At 41.5% G+C, this 16,580-nt stretch overlaps 1 protein-coding gene across 3 annotated transcripts; it reads right to left on the reverse strand.

The window, feature by feature from the left end:
• Positions 1 to 1,171: 1,171 nt before the first annotated feature.
• On the reverse strand, positions 1,172 to 13,415 carry b3gnt5b (UDP-GlcNAc:betaGal beta-1,3-N-acetylglucosaminyltransferase 5b). Of its 3 annotated transcripts, none has more exons than XM_085390122.1 (3): positions 13,279 to 13,415; positions 6,059 to 6,165; positions 1,172 to 4,429 (listed from the first exon to the last, which is right to left on the reverse strand). In XM_085390122.1, the coding sequence occupies exon 3, from the start codon at positions 4,122 to 4,124 to the stop codon at positions 2,961 to 2,963; it is 1,164 nt and encodes a 387-aa protein (XP_085246248.1). In that variant the 5' UTR covers positions 4,125 to 4,429; positions 6,059 to 6,165; positions 13,279 to 13,415; the 3' UTR covers positions 1,172 to 2,960. The 3 variants fall into 3 exon arrangements, with proteins under 3 accessions (XP_085246248.1, XP_085246246.1, XP_085246247.1); XM_085390120.1 differs by having other exon boundaries at positions 6,059 to 6,234; positions 13,279 to 13,334; XM_085390121.1 differs by lacking the exon at positions 13,279 to 13,415 and adding an exon at positions 8,016 to 8,194 and having other exon boundaries at positions 6,059 to 6,234.
• Positions 13,416 to 16,580: the final 3,165 nt, after the last annotated feature.

The following is a 16,580-nucleotide window of genomic DNA, read 5'->3' on the forward strand; positions in this document are numbered from 1 at the left end:
ATCGGAGAGTGAATGTTAAATAGAAAGCACTTAAGTAGAAAAGGATGGAACAAAAGTGCTTAACTCTTTATTTCCAAGCAAGCCATTATAAAAGGCAGAAAAATGAAACAGCATTTCTGATCAAATCACTGATCAGTGTCCACGTCATGCCAGCCGGTGGTTTTGTGAGAGTTTTAAGAGTGAAGCAGAAGGAAGCAAATCTCTTCATCATGCTTGTTGTCCACAACATCTGTTTTTAATTTAGAAAACACCGTTTCACCCCAGACTAGTCGGGTAACCCGACGGAGTGAACAATCAAAGATCTGGACACAAGAGGACTTACGCAGACTTTAGACTCCCCTCAACAGCTCTTGAATCTTGAACTCATTATCCTGTTATCGGTTTCCTGATTGTGTTTGCATGACCTGCTTTGTGTGAGCAGTTTCTGAACAGGCTGCACATATTTATAGTATTTTTTTTAATTAGCTGTATTTAACTCCCTATCGCCCCCTCAGGGTTGCTCGGGTGCGCTAATCAGCACAGTCGGTGCCTATTTTTAGGAACTCTCCTCTGTCAACACAATTATTTTCCAAATTTGCCTCTTGGGACCTGACAATAGCTTCTGATGACTAAAGTCAACAGTTAACTCCTCGCGGGACAATTCCCAGAAATGATGACTTGAGTCAAGCCGAGAACAAACAACCGGCTTCTGCTTACAGTCAAAGTAAACAGCTCCACACTTTATGTGACATATCCCACTTTTCTAATTTGCATTTGAACACAACTTCATATTTACAGCTTCAAATGGACACAGAAGTCGTTTTTTTCCTAAACTCAATTACTGCCAGACAGATGCAGACAGCTGGAACCGTTTTCTGGACGCTCCTAAATCCTGCTCTCCCTTTACAAGTTGCCTCGGAAACGGAGCATCTGTTTCTAGAACAGTTAATCCAGGCGACGTCGGATTTCAGGAACGAGGTGCAATAAATATGTATGCAGACAGTTTCCAGTGAGGCCAAGTAAAGGGAGCAGAGGGTGGCATGTTCATCACCTGTGCTGACTGCGTAATATCAAGTCAAATCCAGAGAGCCTAGTGTTTTGCGTTCTAAGTTAAAAAAAAAAAAAAAAAAACTTCAATTCAATATTCAAAAGGGAAGTTTTTAAAATATTTTTTATTCAAAATACAGCTGCAGGAAAGAAGAAATGGAAACAATTTAGCAATTTTAACCAAGAGGGGAGCATGAAGCAAGTGAGCCTTCCAGTCTGTGTGTGTAGTAGCTCCTTTGGGTTTTTTGTTATAGAAAAACTTTAAGGCAAAGAGTATATTAATGGAGGCGTATGCATCTCTTACTGATTAAAACATAATCCCTGCTTTCATTAAATGAAAGGTTAAAAATGTTTTGGCCTCAGTGCCGTCGATCTGACTGTGGCGTCAGACGGACGCCTGTTTCGGGAACCTTTTTATTTTAACACAGGAAAAACCACAAGGTTTCGACAGCACACTTGCTGCGTTGCTCAGTCTGAATGCAACGTTCTGCATTGTGGTTGACAGCTTCCCACCATAACTGATGGCAGTTAAAGTAAACCACCGCCCGCAGATACATTATGGCCTCCATTAACAGCTGTAGGTGCGAGATGATGCGCGAATAAACCGCTTCAACTAAAAACAAAATGTTTAAAAAAAAAAAAAAAAAAAAAAAAAAAAGTAATTTAATTCATTCAATTCAATCAATTTAATTCATTAAACTTTTTACATAGAGAGTGAGAGTTGAAGTTCTGAAGTTTCACTTTGTTTTTCACACAAGCACAAACCAGACAGCAGAGTGATAGTAAAATATGCTCTGGAGATGTTTATGAGCGAACATCATCTTTAGATTCATATCAACTTTTTTGAAATATGCAGTCAAAGTGCAAAAGTCTGCTGCTGGTAGGATTTTCCATTAACTCGTAACTCGTTTCTTACATGCTGGCCACATTTATCATCCACATCATACATCCAGGGAAATTTGTTGTTGTTGTTTTTTTGTTTTTGTTTTTAAAACGAGCAAATAAGTTGTTTTTTTCCCCATATATGTCAAATTGTATCAGACAACGCTGAGTCACTGCTACAACTCTTTAAAACTTGAACCAGGTTTGGCTTGATTGCCAATCTTTGTGATGGTATGACACTGTTGTATCTGTTGAAGTGAGATACATGAATTACTATGTGCCGCTATGCCTCAGTCCCACAGATATGTACTGAACAGGGGGCACACAAAGGGTTTACAAACCACCTGACCTGAATATCTTTAGTATGGCGCGAAAAACCCACGCAAGCACTTTGGAGAAATGCAAAGCAGGGGAAACAAACCTTTCAGTACTTCAAAAGGCTGGCTTGAGGTTTCCTCAGACCTTGTTTCCCTTTTACACAAACTCTCAAGTTCTTCACCAGCAATAGAGTGCAGTCTTCATTCTGATTTTAAAAAACCCAAACGAAAAACAAATAACACACATTTTTACAAATGTGAGTCAAATGTCTTTTTTTTTTCCCCAGTGCAAAAGTAGAGAGGAAGCGTCACAGGTCTGTTCGATTAGGTGTTTCACACATCATTGTCATCACCCAAATGAATCACTTCCGTTTTCACAGATAAGTCAGTCAATTTTAATAACCATGGCTCGTTTATTTAAGCCTCACATTTCACAGTAGGACAATGAGGATGTTGTCTTGTCATTTGCACCACTACTGAGTTTTAATTGCGGCGATGTGTGAACATTGAAGGACTTTTGAAACACTGTGCTGTGAATGAGAATCTATTGTTTGAACTCTAAACACACTGATCTCACACCCACAGTGACACAAATCGCCGGGTCTCGAACACAACACTTCAACGTGACTGTCCGACTGAAAGGACCGAGGTAATATTCTCAGCATGTGCTCATGATCTACAGTGTGACACATTCGCACTCACAGTCTGATGATACGCACAAAGTGTTGAGTAATACTAGGAAAAGGCTGCTTTGCAGGGGTAGGTGTTGAAATAGTAGGGTTTACAAAGCAGAGCCATTTTCACAGCGGTGCAGTACAGATCCCCTAAGAATCCGGAGACCTGCTGCTTCACCTGAGGGTGCGTTGCTGCCTTCCAAACGGCGTGAATGTCTTCTATGTGTCCATGTGATGTCATCATCTTTGCGTAGATACATGGGTGATACGGCGCCTTGCCCTCTCCTGAGAAATAAGTGTGCTCCTGTGGTGACACACCCACGGTGTTGGCGCAGATGCCCATGAACACATCGTCTATGTAAATGGATGCGTTCAGCGTCAGCGTGGCGTGGTAGATTTTCTCCGCGACGTCACTGGAGACAACATACGCAGCCCCAGCTGTGTAGTCTGGGTAGGTCACCCAGGGGTACATCTCATAGGAAACGTAGTATTTGCTCTCCTTGTCGCGGATGGGCGGCGCGCCTCTGTGCACTCGACCGATCCAGAAGTCTTTAACACCTCTGCTACTCACGTCCTGCAGGTAGCTCACCAGGTTGGGCATGTGGACGAAGATGTCATCGTCAGCGGTCATGAGGAAGCGGGCGTGTGGGCAGCGGCTGTGCATCCAGTGGAACTGCATGATCAGCTTCAGGGTCAGGTTGTGGAAGGAGTCTAAAAAGTCTTGCTGGATCAAGTCGCCGTGGAGACGATTCTCCTGGATGAGCTGATCCTGAAAACCAACGCCACTCCTCTTGCTCCACAGAGGCTCCGTCTCCTTGGTCTGAACTGCTCCCAGAACGAACACCACCTTGACCGTCACCCCCAGGGTATTTTGGATGTAGGTCTCGTTCCCCCAGGTGGACCTGATGGCCGTTCGCCTTTCAATGTTCTCTGGCGACGTTTTGACAAAGAGGAGGAGGAGAACATCTTTCCCGACGCATTTATTGGGGTGGTCCATAAGGTACTGGAAGTTGCTGAACATTCTGGCTTGCTTTCGGGGGATGGTGAGGCTCTTGTTGATGTAGGTGAACCGGTTGACCAGGTAGCGATAGGAATAGGATTTGACGTGGCTGACGACGCCGTTGTCCAGCTGCTGCCAGCAGACCATCACCACAGAGAGCACAAGGCAGGTGGTCATCACCTGCACCAACTGGCATTTTCGAACACGGCGGAAATTCAGAAACATCCTGGAATGGGATCAACTAGTGGCTGCGGTCCCTGTCTGAGAGGAGGCGGCAGCAGAGCAGGTGTTGGTGCGTTCAGGGGGGGTAAGGTAATGGAGGTTGACAGTGTTGTTTGATTGCCTCAGAGCATCACTTGCTTGGTATTCCATCCTAGGCTCTCCAACATTCAGCAGGAGGCAGAGGCAGTGGTGAGACTCAGTGGGGGCTGCTGGGAAGTGTGATCCATCGGGGTGGGGGGGTGGGGGGAGAAAGCCACTCAGTCACTCAGCAGCAGACGACTCATTATTCGCCCACTTAATTTTTGGTTCTGCAAAGAGAGAGAGCGCATTTATAGTTTAATAAATATAAATTAATAATAATTTATATTATATATAAATTAAATATAAATTAAACTAAATATAGTTTAATTTAGAAAAAAAAATCTGTGTAAGGTGATTATAGGCAACTAGAACCACATTTAAAAACAACAACTAGATGTGAAAAATCATTTTAGTTAACTAAAATAAAAGTCCACTCTGGAAACTAACTGAAAATAAACTGAATTCAAAACTAAAATTTTAAATGAAATAAAAACTAATCAGAAAATGCAAAACTGTAATAAGGCTGCTTCCGTGCATTTCGACAGGAGGAAACGGAAACATTCAAAAGGCATAACGTCCTTCTTGGCGGCAAAGCATGGCAGATGCATCTCTCGTGTCAAATTCAAATTTCGCAAACATACTTTTTGCCCGCCATCACCCCGTGAACCCCACATGTACAAGTCCCAGAGTCGCACCATTAGCTGAAGAGCAGATTGTTTGTGGTCGATGGGAGATGGTGGTGTTGGTGGGGAATCTGGGGGTCATGGTGTGAGCGAAAAGAATGCAAAAGCCAACGCAGCAAATGTTGCAATGCAAGCTTGTCCATAATGGAGGGTTTACTGTGCAGACCCAGTGAAATCGCTGAGAGTCATGGAAAACACTGATACAATGGACGGTGTCAGAATAGCTCAGCAGCACAATACAGAGTAACTCGCTTCCGTCAAGGCCTAGGCTAAAAGCGGGGGGGGGGGGGGGGGGGGAGCTTTTTAAACATCACTGGGTGGCCTGTGCCTAATGGGGTCAGTGGCTCCGAATGGCTTTCGTTTCTCTCTGCCCAATAATGAAAAACGCTTCACAGAAACGCTTAACACTTCATCTAGTTTATTACTTTGCTGCCTGCGTGATGCGCTCCTTTTATTATTATTTTTCGCAGATATTTTATAAGAGGGAATGCATTCATGTCTTCATTACAAGCCTGCCAAAGGGAGGGTTCTTAACGGTGCGTGACATGTTAGCATGAATTTACAGGGTTTGTTTACCCGAATCACAATAGAATTAAAAACATGCTTCAGCCTTAATAACTGGGAGAGACATTATTGGGTATTTATTCTAAAGGTTTGAGATATCTGTTTATGGAGGGAGTTGCGCCTCCCTAGAGAGGGGATGACGTGCAACAATGCACAGCTAACAAAGGCAATGTTCTAACACGAGCTTTGAAGGCAGTGCCACAAACAAAAATCATTTCCATTTAGCGCTATCTGCATGTGCTGAGGTCAGAGCTTGTAGCTCTTTTTAGATGCGTGTGGAAATGAGGAACTATATGCAATGTTTACAGAAGGATAATATATCCTTCACATGCACAGAGTAAAGAAGAACATGTTGCATTTCTCATAAACGATGAACCAGTTAATCTGTTACACATTTATAGATAATCTTCAGGACTCCTGTGTTAGTTGAAACTGTGCACTTTTCTCTACACGGATGATTCTGCTACAGGATACAGTAGACAGACAGCAGCCTTAAGCCAGTTTCTCAACCTAATCTATCCCCCTTGTATGAATAGTCTTGTAGCACAGAAGCAAAATGAGAAGGAGATGGGGGCCAACTGTGACCTGAATGATTATTCTAGCACTTACCGGCAAAAGAAAGTTTCACCGTATGAATCCAGCGACAGCCTCCTCTCCTATACTGAACTTCCTTCTTGACTGCACGGTGCGTCTCTGCTGTCTGACGTTGACCCCTCCTTCAGATGACAAGAGGCAAAAGACTCAACAGAGGCTGGCATCAGTCTTCTGTGAAGTAGTCAAACCACCTGTGGGAGGATCCGAGTGAGAATGTGTGTAGTAATTTTTTTCCTGTTTTTCCTGTTCCCTCTCTTGGTCTGTGTGTGCAGTGCAGACTTCTGCTTGTTTCAGAATGAACCATCTCTGCTCTTGCGCCCTCCCTTTTTTTGCACTGCAGGCAGTTTTCGGTAGGTTGGTAGTGCAGGAAGGACAATAAGAGTAAGCCTGCTCCGACAAACATTACTTTCAAGTTCACAAGCAAACTCCCTGCACACGTCACGCACACACACCTTTGGATTTTCTGAACCTGTAGGAACCAATCGGTATCTGAAGATAAATGCACTATAAACACACTGCATCCTGTATACTAGCCAACGGACACATCATTGGTCCCTTTGTCTAACACCAGGAAAGGACTACCTTCAAAAGAGTGTTAATGCAAAATGTGCAGGCAATCAGTGACAGGCAACATAATCAACGTACTGACAGCTCTGACTATAAAAAGCCCACACTTTATCCATTCAGTGTTCACACCAAAGCCTCAGTATCACAACCCTTTTTATTTATTTAGCTTTATTATGAAATGTAGCAGCCTCCACTCCATTAAAACAGGAAATATGAAATCCTAAAGCGGCGTGCCCTGAATTTCACCTGAGAGCCGGTGCGTTGGATGTCTAAAAATATACAAAATGACCTGATTAGACAGAAATGTTTGTCAGGAGGTTACAGAAGTGAAAGACTACACTATGATGCATCAGGTTCTGCACAGCATATGACTAACTGTATTGGGAAAGTGTGAGGAAAAAGTTGTGCTCGGGGTTGGCTTCCCACTCGCACACTCACAGTAATGCTCACATGCTTATTTGATCAGCAGGCACACAAAAGGATCTCAGATCACTGGGACAGTTTTTAATTATGGGAAAGCCATAAAACCACTTACAGGTGTCATTAATTTACTTTATTAACATTTAACACATCCTGCATTGAATCGGGAGCAGAAACTGGCCACGATCAGGTGCTTCCCTTTAAGTAATGCATGTCTCTTTCTAGAATCCTGCAGAGAGCACCTGCTCAAGACCGCTTTATGGTAAAATTATGTTCTTTCCACTGACGGATTATGGACCCAACAGCGCTCACTGAAATCTTCAGTAGTTTATAAATTCTTCTGTAACCAGTGACATCAATATGTTTAGCAACAATAAAGTGTCGCAAAAGCTCATTGGTTTTCCCCGTCACAAGATGTTTTTTTGTGTAACACCTTGGTAATGAGCCATCTAGCACTTAAAAACCGACTGATACTGAAAGTAATAAATTCCTAAATTGGATTAGATCACAGGTGTCGGACTCCAGGCCTCGAGGGCCGGTGTCCTGCAGGTTTTAGATGTGTCCTTGATCCAACGCAGCTGATTTAAATGGCTAAATGACCTCCTCAACATGTCCTGAAGTTCTCCAGAGGCTGGTACTGAACTAATCATTTGATTCAGGTGTGTTGACCCAGGGTGAGATCTAAAACCTGCAGGACACCAGCCCTCGAGGCCTGAAGTTTGAGACCCCTGGATTAGATCTTCAACTGGAACACTAGTGACACCAACAGCACCCTCTGTGATGCCTCCAGCTACCAAGTTGATACTGCATAGCTGCAGACAGGCAGACATACAGCCCCTCCTCTCAGCAGTAGCTTAAATAGTTAATATTCACAACACTAAACAAAGAAAGCTCCCATTTCAACAACACTGCAGTACTGAACATTTACGGTGCTTGTTTTCGGCACCTCTATGCTCCAACATGTGGCGGTGCGCGGTGGGCATACCTTCTGCTATCCCAGTGCCTGTGTGAAGGATATTACTCTGACCGCTCTGCAGCTGTTGGAAACCCACCACAAAGCCTCAGCAACAGTTGTTCATGTCAGTACTACTGGCTTAAACCATCGTCAGAGATCCTCAAACAAGACTTACACCTCGTGTGCAGTCTGCTGGATACCGGAAAGCAATAAATCAGCTCCGGGTTACTGACCCGCCTGTACTGTTTTGATGACGTAAAAGTCAGCTGCCAGCGTGAAGGCATGTTTCTGCATGTTTAGCTCAACAGCTATTGGAAAAATAAAGACATTCCATTTGTCAATACGAGCATTCTTCAACTGCCTTGAAACACTTGTTGACCAATCAACAATCGGAAGTCGCTTACGTCATCCACTTCCAGCAATTTGCAGTCTCGATCTTGGAGAACTGCACTGGAGCACATCTCAGCTGGGTGAAAACCCTGCTCTGCCCTCTGTCTGACTGAAAAGTGTACGTGGATGGACGCATTTGCTGGACCATAAATTGTGCTCGAGTCTATCAGGTCAGCTGATGCTGTTACCAGTTTTAAATGATTGCTGAAAGCTTGTTTTCAGAGGTTAGCTTTCCTCCCAGGGATTTCCTCCATAATTTTAACCCTTTAAATACCAGTTAACTCACATAATTTGTATGATTTATATAGGGATAAAAGCATAAAATCCACATTTTTTTCTAAATAATACATGCAAACTGATTTATTTTCTAACCATGATGGAGGTTAGATGCGTAGCAATAATTAAAAGTATCAATGAGTTTTATGCATCTTTGTTTTTTTGTGCAGTGACAGAAAAATAAAAAAAAACTCCCTCTCAGCTTGTTCGTGGCCAAAAATGGCCGCCCCCTGTTTATGTTTACAAAATACTATAAAATTAATATATATTAAAACACTTTCCTACTTTCGTTGACTTGATTTTTTAAATTAGCATCGCTTCTAGTCATAAAAACCAAAATACAATTCAAATTCAGATATTATACCCTTTGAATACCAGTCGGATTATGTATTATTGCTACGCTTTTGGTGGAAAATAGTAATAAAGTTGACATTTTTTAGCATATGAATGGTGAAACCTAATATTTTTTTTATCATCATTGCAGGTCAGTAACAGTAACAATGATTTATTTTTACTTTATTTATTTATCTTTTCTTTGGGGGTTTGGGGGAGGGGGGGGGGGTGAATGGACAAAAAGAAAATCACACATGGTGTGTTAGTGGCCAGAAAGGCAATTTAATGACCAAATAACCACTGAAATGACCAATAAAATGATCAAAATTTATATTCCAGTGTGAGCTTCTGTGTGCATCCTCATTAGCAGCAAGATGTACTAACCACATTAGAGTGGTTTTTGTAGGCACACTTTCTACACCTGGTGCAAGGGGCTGCTGTTCCAGTCCTGGAGGTGCGCCTTTTGCACCTTCTTCTCATTTCGTTGGTGGGATGTGGGTCACACTCTGGTTCATACTACTGTATCTTGAGATCAATGGCAGAAGTGGCTGAGAATCAGGGACAAGGGTGTCTTGCAGTTGTTGAGGTCACCAGCATGTGTCCCTGATTCTCAGGATCACTCTTCATTTGTAGGTTGTAGAGGACTCCTCCACTTCAGTGAAGTTGTTTCCGGCGGGACAAAGGCATCGTATCCCAAGACATCCAGGAAATTGGAGAAAAGAGCCATCAGCCATCAGTTAGTTTTCTTTCTACAACTCGAGGTGCCAGCATCCTCTCTAAGTTATCCAAGCAATATTTGTGCCTATTGTAGTCCAGGATTGCTTCTTGCTTTCACGCATCCTTTATTCCCCATCACTGACTGCTGGTTCCTTGTGTGTTGCTGTCAAAATGCACATTCCTCCGTTGCTTTGGCATGTGGGATATTGCTGTGGTAGTTTTGGTGAAGCCAAAGACAGACAACAAAATCGTCCTCTGTTGCAACTGGAGGAGCTGGGGAGGAAGCTCTGGGTTGTTTCCCCTGTGCCAGTTTTCATCTGAGGGGCTCCTCTGCCAAGGTGCCCGAAGGAAAGACGTCGTCCTCGGAGCTCCTCCGTCAGTTGGAGTCTGAACCCCTTTCCTTTTTTTACTTCCTGAGAACTTCCAGTGTTGTCATTCAACATGCTATGTATTGCTTTATTCTGGTGTAGGCTTTATCTCTACTTCATCCATAATCCTCCAGTCCTCACACCTTGGCCTCCCGTGCAGGTTTGTAAGGGTGCACAGCAGCTAAAAGATCTCCTTTGTTATAAAAAGGTCAAAAGTAGATCTCAGGCTGCTAATGCAGGAAACTGCATACAGGGTGACTCCTGGTTTGATACCAGTGGGTACTGGATTGTAGAGCAGTCTCTCTTCAGTGGTGGGACCCACATGGTTTTCCTTTCATGAGGGATCCACTCAGTCACCGGCTCCTCGGTCTCAGAAAATGCTCCTATGTTCTTTTCCATCAGCTGCTCGACCTCCACCTCCATGCCCTCCAACCCCAATCCTCCCCCAAAGAAGAGGATTCAGGCACTGGCTAGTACTCATCATCAGTGGTGATGCAGTCAGCCTCTTTGGAGATTGTCCCCTCATCTTCTGGAGAGTAAGTTTCTTCCTCTTGGGCAGATGTCTTTTCTTCAAGGACAGAGGACTGCTTGGTGTCCTTGCTCTCTGACCAGATCATATAGGCAGTGCTTGAAGCAGTGATGACCTTCTTGCCATATAGCCAGAATAAATGATCTGGAAGCTGTTAGGCTTACTTACAACAACGTCTGCATCTGCATAAACTCCAGGACACGTTTACAAACAGTGTTTGTTGTTGTTTGCGCTGCAGCTGCAGTTTTGAACTCTGCAAAATGTCCTGTGATTGGGTTTTTTATTTTTGTTTTTGTTTCTAGAGTTAATAGTTTGGGTATGGTATCTTTTTATGAAAAATACAAGAGTAAAAGTTCTTTTAACATGTGCTTCAAAGCTGAGTTTGTCTGGGAACCTCAAAGCTCAATAGCCTGCATCCACAGAAATTCACTGCAGCCTATGTAATGTTTGATGCGTCATTATTTATTCCAGTCTATCTTGCAAATACATGTTTGTGCTGCAATGTCATGCACAAACACAACCTATTAGATCCTTAAGATCAAACCTATGTCAAAATTGTTTCATTATATTGGTCCATTGGGGTGTGGTAGGCCATCAAAGGCCGCTACTAGAAACTCGAAATATTACATGAAATCGTTTGCTTGGCCAAAAATGGGTAAATGATGTAATTTGTTAAAAAACATTAAAAACTACAATTTTCATGTGTTGAGTTTAGAATGAAAGAAATTTTACCTAAATCGCATGATATAGTACTATCAATAACAAGGAATCAAAAAAGGTGGTTATAATGGGTTTCAATTGGCCAAAAATGGCCACGATAGAGTCAAGAGGAACAATTTGGTGTATAGTGAATATTATTGACATTATTAAGGAGCTGATGTTGAAAATTACAAAATCTGAAAAAAATACACACCTTTGGGAAGTTTCATTCCATTTGCATTAACAGAACAAATGATTTTTACAGTTATATGGCTTAAGTATTAAACTTCCTCTTTGTGCTTTCCTCATTTTAAGACATAATGACTAACTTTTAAAGAGACTCAGTCGATTACTAAGATTACTAATGTATAAATAAAACACTTTTTGAACAATGGAAAATGCAACAGAAAGCTAATTATTTACAAATCCCTCAAATCTTATTTAACTGGAAACAGCACAAAAGACAGACAAATGGATTTGCTAAATATGGGACGAATAAAATGTTTCTTGTCTCGTTGTGTTTTATGAACAATCTCATTTTAAAATATCAACAGACAAGTGTCTACTCTAAACGCAGGGGTCCCTCAGGGGCTGAAACTGACAACGATTCAGATGAGCGGAAGGAAATCTTCAAACACTTTGTGACGTTACATTTAAACTGTTGAAATAGTCACCACCTTTTGACAAGTCAAAATGTGGAGGTAACGGTTGTTGTTTCAAAACAAAGTGCCACGGCTGCTGTACTTGTGAAATCGCACTTCAGAATCACTTTTAGCAACAAGGAAGGAAATGATTTCTGTGGCGAGTATAGGGATGCTGAAAAGATGGTGCAGAAAACTGCGTCTGATCAGATGGAGAAAAAAAAATATGTGGGAGAGTGTATTGGTATAAAATGAAAAGTCTGGCACACAGATATAAGAATGTCGTGGATTACACCCGTGTGCACTAAACAGGATGTTGTTTTATCACAAGATGGCAGATCAATTTGTTTTGCCAACTCAGCTAAACAAGCCGTTTTGTAGATGGTATAACTAACGTGGCAGTTTATCTTAAAACAACAACTGTAATCTGCACATTTTATATTCTCAAAATGATCACCAATATTTTTCTTTCTAAGTCTGTGAACCCCTGCCCTCTTTTATCAGAGACAAGACAGAAAGTGCACTCATATCTGAAAAGTAATCTACAAGAGAGGCTCTCAAACAATAGATATATGTATATTTTATGTAAGTTTCTGCAGTCCTCTATGTCCCACTTGAAGCTAGCATAAAAACGAGTCAGCCCCCATAGACCTCATATGAAAAAAGGAAACGTTACAGTATTTAAAAGCATTATTACAACCTACAACCAAGAGAAAGCAACAACTTCAATGCTGAGGCTTAAAATGCAGCCACTGTGACACTGTACACTGAACAAAGCAATGCCATGCATTTCTGTTCCCTTCCCCAAACAATGATGATAAAAGCCCAACCATGATCGCAAGATAATTCCTAAAAAGGAACACACTTCAACACTCAACGGGAAAGCAGGATGCTTTGCAAAACATATAAGAAAACAATTCCCACTAACGATGGAAGCAACAAAATTGCTTCACTGCTTGACTGAGTCACACTCATAATTAACACCGATTTAAACCGGCTACAAACGGACACTCTAAACGGTTCAAAGCATCCGAAACACTTGACTTTGTCTTTCCTGTTTTGTCTCTAAGTGTTTTTATGAATCTATGGGAAACACTTTGCTATCTCTTTATTGTGAAAAGATAACTGACACGGAACCAAAGTTTTATCGTTTCTCGCTCGCGCGCGCGCGAGCTCTTAAATATAAAACCACTTCTCTTCAAGTAGCAACAGAAGACGATGAGCTAGCTTAATGGCGATTACTTAATTAACCACTAAAATTAATTTAACCAAAGAAATTCTCAATATCTTGAAACTGAAATAAAGCATTAAATTCGTGTAATGTAAGTGGCTGTGCGTACCTTATAGTACGGTCAGAACTCCCCCAGCCGCTGCCGACTACTCCACGATCCTCACCGTTTAATTGATCGCACGGTAGCTGGAAGGAACCAAACGCCCTCTCGGAGCTAGGGGGGGGCTAATTTGCATAGAAGCACACAGTCTGTTAAAAACCCGTCTGTTAAAAGTCTGTTTCTTGTCTATGCCTTGTTGAAACGGGTCATTCATTGTGAAACAGAGTTTATCAATGCCATAGATATCTAATCTTATAAACCAAAGGACTCTCATCACCCCACAAGAAAAGTAGTGACACCTGTAGCGACCAGGCATAAAAATCACCCAGCAATAATAACAATAGTAATAATGATTCCATAGCGACAACTGCTTTAGTTTAGTTAGCGTCAGATCCATCAGGATTGCCAGGTCTCATGTTTCTGCCATGTGACGGGCTGAAGAAAACTAACAAAGCAAGTGTGAGAGGCCTCAAAACACAACTTTTATAAATAATAATAGCAAGTCCACACCACTTTCCCCTCCACTGAACACTACTAGTTTGAACGTCAGGCACAGATTATTATCCATGATCTATCAACTCTGATTCTATCAGTATAAACGCTCAACTGAATACATGCAAATTCTAATGACAGTTAAAAGTGCTGTCTTTAGGGCATGACAAGTAACCATGTTGATCTGTCTATCTAAAAGATGGATCAGTTTTAAGTGACATTCATGCCACTTAAAACCCCCAACGTAAACTGGATGTAGTTAATCTAGTTTCATAGCAATCTGACTGTAAGATATTATCTGTGAGACTCAAAATGTTTAACAGGAACTGAAGTTTTGTTTGTCGCTTACAGCTATTTCTAAGAATCTTTCCTTTATTTTTTAGTTTTCGTGTATATGGGGCTTAAAGCATGCCAGCTTTCATGTCTCATTGACTCGCTACCTAGAAAAAGATCAGGTTACAATCATTCATCTGCTGGAACAGAATAAAGTGAATGTGAGTTTACAAGGAGTGGACTGAGGCCAGTGTTGGTGTTTTCTGTGTTATCAGCTTTGACATGACTTCAAATATCTGTCACATTATTTAACCCAAAGTCCAGGAGTGTGTCTGTAAACATATTATGACACATGAACGTCAGTCAAGATTTGAGCTGATATTACAAATATGTGACGCTAAAAATGGATCACTGTGTTTCTTGGACTTTTCTATTGGTCTGAGTGCTGTCAGACAAATCTTTCAACTCTTTAACTCTGGAAAGCTGAAGAAAAAGAAGTAACCCTACTGAGCTGTTTGTGCCACGTCTCAGACATCCTCATAGAACAAGATGACTGAGTTTCCATACGAAGTTGGCGAGGGTGGTCTCTATGCAGCTACCCTCGGGAAAACCCAGAAACCACATCTTTATAGATATATACTGAGGCGTCAAAACTCGTCATTAAGGGTACGGGGGTCGTCTTTATGTGTAAAAGTATACTGTCAAAGAATATGCTAGTTCTAGTCAATAACGACCACTGATCACTCTCAAGTGGTTAACAGGCCTTGTTAATTTAAAACACGTGTTATATTTCAGCTTCAATGTACGCTGTTCAGCCCGTGTGTATTAGAGAAAAACCAAAAAATTCAAACTTGTGTGACCAGTTGTTGCTTTTCAAGAATGTATTCTGTTTCCAGCCTGAAAAAAAGAACAGTTTGAAGAAATCAGTAAAAGTTCACCATGACATCCACACGCATTATAGTGGCAAATAACCTCACCACAAACGTCACAGGCGAGAGATCGCACGGCTCTGCCTTCGCCTATACCACATACATTGTTTCCTTTACTATAACTTCTTAAGCACCACGCCCCCAGGTACGGGGGCGAAAGGGAGATCGCATTGGTGCTTAACAAGAAATATTGAAGCAATGGAATATTGCTTCACCTTCGCAAGAGCTGACTTTTCAGTCCTATGAAACAAAGTGAAGTGAGAGTTGGCGCTTTGTTCATAGAAATACCAATGCATTTCAATAAATAAATTTTCATATATTTCCTTTGTTCGGAACATGTTATATAATAAATAAATGTTATATAATACTTTTGTCTTCATTTCGGCTTATGACTATTCTACAAAAGGAGTATTAGGAAGAATTAAGATTAAGAAAACACATTAAGAAAACAAATAGAATTGATTTAGAGAATAAAGTCAAAAGGAGGTAACGGTTGTTGTTTCAAGACAAAGTGCCACGGCTGCTATACTCTCAGAGTTTGTGAAATCGTATTTCAGAATCACTTTTAGTAACAAGGAAGGAAATGATTTCTGTGGTGATAAGTATAGGGATGCTGAAAAGATGGTGCAGAAAGCTGCGTCTGATCAGATGGAAAAAGCATATAAACCTGGGAGAGTGTATTTGTATAAAATGAAAAGGCTTTATTCTCAAAACGATCAACAAAAGTCTTCTTTCTAAATGTGGCCCTAACACTCTGTCAGACTGTTCTCAGAGAGCTGTGCTGAAGCATATTCACAGGATATTGAAAGGAAGGGAAAACCGTGTTAGGAAAAGGGAAAATCACAGCCCCGAGAGGAATCTCAGGAACCTGAGAGCACTTCACAAGGAGTGGACTGAGGCCAGTGTTGGTGCTTGGAGAACCACCATGCGCAGACGTTGCTACAACTGTCACTTTACTAATATGAGCACGCACTTGAAGCAGAGACATCAGAAGTGTTTTACCTGATGTAAGAAAAATAAAAGAAGTGTTTGCCCAGTGGTCAAAAGGAAATCCAGGTCTTAAAGTCTGGAGTCATATTAAGTCCAGTCTGTGGGGATTTTAGGTGCCGTGTGATCAACTGGTGCTGGTCACAATTGGTCTGTTGTGTTTTATCGAGTCCAAAGTCAACGCCATTTCAGAGCACTTCATAGGAAATAAACGAATACATTTTTTGTGGAGATTTCCTTTTACAGCGGGACTTTGCACTGGCCCACAGTGCCAAAAATGGCAACCATGTTCTTACCTTTCCAGTGGTCATAACCAGCCAACTCCCATGAGCTCCAGCCAAGTACTGAGTGCATGAATTAACATGTTTTGTTATGTTTGACATTTCTATATGGAAATTGGTTTTAATTGGTCTTAGGAAACAATATTTTGAGGTACTGGATATCTGATTTCCATGCGCCACAACACTAGTCTAGAAAACAATATTTTTGTTTGCTACAGGAAACTTCAGATCTTAATCTAGTTTCCTAACATGAAAATAGATTTAAGCTTGCTCACAAAAAAACAAAAACCCTTCCTCATGTTTGCCGTCACTTTTTTGAAGAGCACACTTGTTTCTTAAATGCTGTAAC

This window comes from Rhamphochromis longiceps, linkage group LG18 (genome assembly GCF_057381845.1).
Source record: "Rhamphochromis longiceps isolate RC_006_pf linkage group LG18, R_longiceps_female_GT1.1, whole genome shotgun sequence".
In the NCBI taxonomy this organism is placed as follows: Eukaryota; Metazoa; Chordata; class Actinopteri; order Cichliformes; family Cichlidae; genus Rhamphochromis; species Rhamphochromis longiceps.

Bases quoted from the DNA above. Each gene is read 5' to 3' on its own strand.
- b3gnt5b (XM_085390122.1), bottom strand. From the start codon at position 4,124: ATGTTTCTGAATTTCCGCCGTGTTCGAAAATGCCAGTTGGTGCAGGTG.